Source organism: Arachis ipaensis, chromosome B09 (assembly GCF_000816755.2).
Source record: "Arachis ipaensis cultivar K30076 chromosome B09, Araip1.1, whole genome shotgun sequence".
NCBI lineage: Eukaryota > Viridiplantae > Streptophyta > Magnoliopsida > Fabales > Fabaceae > Arachis > Arachis ipaensis.
Genome location: NC_029793.2, coordinates 111,626,774 through 111,630,821, shown reverse-complemented (window position 1 = coordinate 111,630,821; position 4,048 = coordinate 111,626,774). Strand labels below are relative to the sequence as shown.

At 43.5% G+C, this 4,048-nt stretch overlaps 1 protein-coding gene across 1 annotated transcript; it reads right to left on the bottom strand.

Moving 5' to 3' along the window:
* On the bottom strand, positions 836–3,706 carry LOC107615800 (protein FAR1-RELATED SEQUENCE 5-like). The gene is made up of 4 exons (XM_016317829.1): positions 3,197–3,706; positions 2,908–2,976; positions 2,516–2,710; positions 836–1,960 (listed from the first exon to the last, which is right to left on the bottom strand). Exons 1-4 carry the CDS (start codon positions 3,704–3,706, stop codon positions 836–838), a joined length of 1,899 nt encoding a protein of 632 aa, XP_016173315.1.

Below are 4,048 nucleotides of genomic sequence, written 5' to 3'. Positions count from 1 at the left end.
CTACTACATACAACAGTCACATCACGTATCATTAAGCATCCATAATCCATTTGTTATGCATGCAATGCAGCATTGGAAGTGAACTATCAGGAAACATCTATTACAAACCAAACACATCGTGCTAATGCATCACCAAGGGACCTGTCTCAAACCCAGCGAGACATAGGATAGAAGAAAATAACCCCTAAACAACAGACATTACACGCATTCGAACAAAAATATGGAAGCTACCTAAACCCAAATATCCAACTCTATTTTCTGTCACCTGCGATATTTCAAAAGTGAAAAATACTGCCTATGTATTCATATCAGACGTCGATACAGCGTCTGTTCACCTCTTCCCTTTCAACCAACTTAACCAATTTTTTCACTACGCAAATAATCCTGTTATGTTTTGGTATTCGTCTGGTGTCATCAGTAACAGTCTCACAACATAGGTAGTTTAGAATAAGTTAAAACTCACACACTAACCTAAAATTTTCCAGCAAATTTATCCCTCACAGTTGCAGACGGTGCACTTCCGACATCAGAGGAACACTCCACGCAACCTGGGACTGCTCCATCTTTAGTGCCAGAACCACGATGATCCCGATGCCACGTGCATGTCCTCTTCGTATGACCAGGAACCCCACAACTTGTACAATGTTGTCACTTTGTTGGAACCTCACATTGCTTGCCCGGTTCCGGTTCTAGTTCATTGCCCTTCCTCGGAGCCCCCTTTGTTTTTTAAACTAGTGGGTCCTTCAGCGCCGACAGCGATGATAAACCAAGTTGGCTTCCGACCCGGTCATATGCTCTTCATTGAAGCACCTCCGCAAGATTGGCGATCCCATCCCTAGCCACAACAAACTCCGCCGGCATCTTCGGCACCAAGTTTGGCAACCAAACTCATTAACCCACTAAGGGGACCATATCGAAGCAAGTGTCCTTGATGGTCATCTGTGACTTGGGGGGGATTCGACCTCCAATCCTTTGGATCCTTGCACCACCTGCTCAGAATAAGACCCTCCAGGATTTGTTCCAATCCCTCGTACTTCATCACACAAAAGATATGACTACAGAAAATTCCATCACTGTTCCACATTGAACACTCACACTCAATCTTTTTCTCGTTTGGATCATACAACACCTTGTGTGTTTTGTTAGGTTTTCCCATTTTTGAGAATTGGTATACACTAGTAGTGCTAATGCTGTCCCTGCCCCGAAACAATAACATCGCCACACCCTTAATCTGTTTCTTTACTTCTCTAAAAACTGCTTGTGTATACACCTTTGATGCAAATAGCTCGGTCGAATCAAGGCCGGTCGTTAGCACCGGAGTATAATATGTGAAATAGAATTGGGCTGTTACTTCATTATTCTGGTAGTCTTTTACAACCTGGTCTAAATTGTGTACAAGTTCTAAAATGCTATCAGTTAATTTAAGAAAACCCTTAATAAAATCATTTATCCCTTCACATCTTGAAGCTGTCATGTAACCCGCACAGAAGGTCCCCCTCAGGTAGGCCATTGCCCAGCTTTCTCCAGTTTCGTATGTGCTATGAACCCAACCATTATCAAGTAGGCCAAGCGAATCAACCGATGTCTTCCAATACTCCTCAAAGTCGCTGATTTCAAAATTTGCATATAGAGCTTTCTTAAAAACCTTGCGAAATTCCGTATCCTTCACCCTTTGGATGCAATTCTTCTCTAGGTGCCAACCGCACAGTCTATATGTTGCGGCTGGCATCACCTCCGCAATTGCAGCATGCATTGCCTTGTCCCCATTCGTCACCACTACATAGGGCTTCTTCTGTCCCATAACATCCAGCAGGTTCAACAACACCCACCGGTAAGTTTGAACCTCTTCATCCTCCAGTAGCGCAAACCCGAATATGGATGTCTGTTTGTGGTTATTTGAATCAGAGAAAACCACCGACGGCTTCTTGTACTTGTTAGAATGATACGTGGAATCGAATGCCTAGAGATCACCAAAGACCTGATAATCTGACATCATCTCACCATCCGCCTAAAATAGGCTACCCAAACAATTATCCGTAGTCCGTGTGTAGCGTGCGACCGTCATCATGTCCGCATTCGCCTTGCCCTCCAAGAAACTGATAGTTGCTGCTGCATCCATAGTTGTCAGAACCGAACCGGTGATCAAACCGGTCAGGTTACTGGGTCACTGGGTCACTGGTTCAACCGATGAGTCACTGGTTGATCCGGTTGACTCGGTCCTATATAAATAAAAAATAAAAAATAGTTAAAAAGAAGTAATTTGATGAAAGATATTTATATATATTATAATTTGCATATATAATAATGAAGAGTACAATAGCCTATTGGCTATAAATGGCACCTCTATTTATGAAGGGGTTCGAACCCTGCCTTTAGAATTTTGAACAAATTTTCAATTTGTACCGGTTTGGTTGGACCGGTCTTCATCAGGTTTGACCGTTTTTCAACGGTTCAATCTGAGTTTGACCGATTTGTACCGGTTCGTTGCCTTACACAGTCCAAATATCGGACAGACCAGTATAGGGTCCGGTTTACCAGTTGGTCGATCCAGTCCGGTTTTAATAACAATGGCTGCATCACTATCACATATTCGCACAACCCTTTGCCCATGTACATAATTATACAAATCCCATTTCGTAAATCGAAGCATGCCATACCCACCAGACTGCCCAACCATGTAAGCTATTATTTTCGAAGTTGCGATCCCAAACTGCTTGAAACCATCTTTAGCATTTTGAACAAATTTCCAATTTGTATTGGTTTGGTCGAACCGGTCTTCATCGAGTTTGACCGGTTTTCAACGGTTCAATCTGAATTTGACCGGTTCGTACCGATTCGTTGTCTTATATGGTCCAACTATTGGACCGGACCGGTATAGGGTCTGGTTCACCGGTTTTTCGGTCGAACCGACTGGTCCGGTCCAATTTTAATAACAATGGCTGCATCACAATCGCATATTCGCGCAACCCTTTGCCCCTGCACATAATTATACAAATCCCGTTTTGTAAATCGAAGCATGCCATACACCAGACTGCCCAGCCATGTAAGCCATTATTTTCGAAGTTGCGATCCCAAAATGCTTGAAACTATCCACCTATGCCTTGTTGCCGTCACTCATCTTTCGGTGACTTGGAAGGAGATATGTGAACATTGCCGGGGCAAGCTCGTGGTTGTGATCGTCCATGATGGTTCTCACCTTCCACACGTTGTGTTGCATATCATAGTAAATCTTCAACTTTTCCTTACAATCCATCTGGCTCTCAAGCCTCTCCTCCCTTACTCGCTCAGGACGGTCATAATGCTTAGGATGTCTTGTCCCTTGTCGATGGCAAAAAAAGTCTCTTCTGACCAAAACCCCGTTAACCCGAGCTACATCTCCCTTTCGGACTCCAAAACCCCTAAATTTGGCAAACTCCTTGTACGCAGCATAAGCATCCTCCTCCGTTGCAAACTCTTTACCCAAGAAGTCATCCACCAAGACTTGCCAGCTTGGGGCACCGCCTGCCACGTCATTTGCACCGCTAGACCCCCTGCAATTGTTAGCATCCCCGACACTTTTTTCCCCTGCTTCGGGACCACCTCGGGGCTCAAAGCCCTCCACGTCATCGTATTCGTTGTCAGTACCAAGATAATGTCCGGAACAATCATCTGAACTGCCTGCATCAGAGTTTTGACCTTCAATGTCGAACATACGGTTGAACTCCATCGACCAACGCTGTGCGACGTTCTACCCTGAATCCATACAATCCAAAGAAATGCAACTCATAATCACAGAAGATATACAATAAAAGCATGTACCACAAATATCACGACGGAGGGAATATTCACTTCCACAAATAAGGCATAGAACCACTGCATTGAATCTACTTTAAGAGAGAATTCAGCAACCACTATTTCGCTTTGATGAACAGCAACTCATCGCAATTAAGTACAACATTAATAACTGATGAATTTATCAACACATTCACAAGAACAAACAAAAAATTATGGGCATAACTAAACCATCAACAAATTAGCTACCATCAACTATCTTACTTAACTGAGTAAA

Excerpts from the sequence above, each read along its gene's own strand:
- LOC107615800 (XM_016317829.1), bottom strand. The coding sequence starts at position 3,706 with ATGGAGTTCAACCGTATGTTCGACATTGAAGGTCAAAACTCTGATGCA. Across the intron at positions 2,977-3,196 it reads TGCAACACAACGTGTGGAAG|GGGCAAAGGGTTGCGCGAAT; the intron begins GTGAGAACCATC and ends AATTATGTGCAG. Across the intron at positions 2,711-2,907 it reads AAATTGGACCGGACCAGTCG|TTTGGGATCGCAACTTCGAA; the intron begins GTTCGACCGAAA and ends GGTTTCAAGCAG.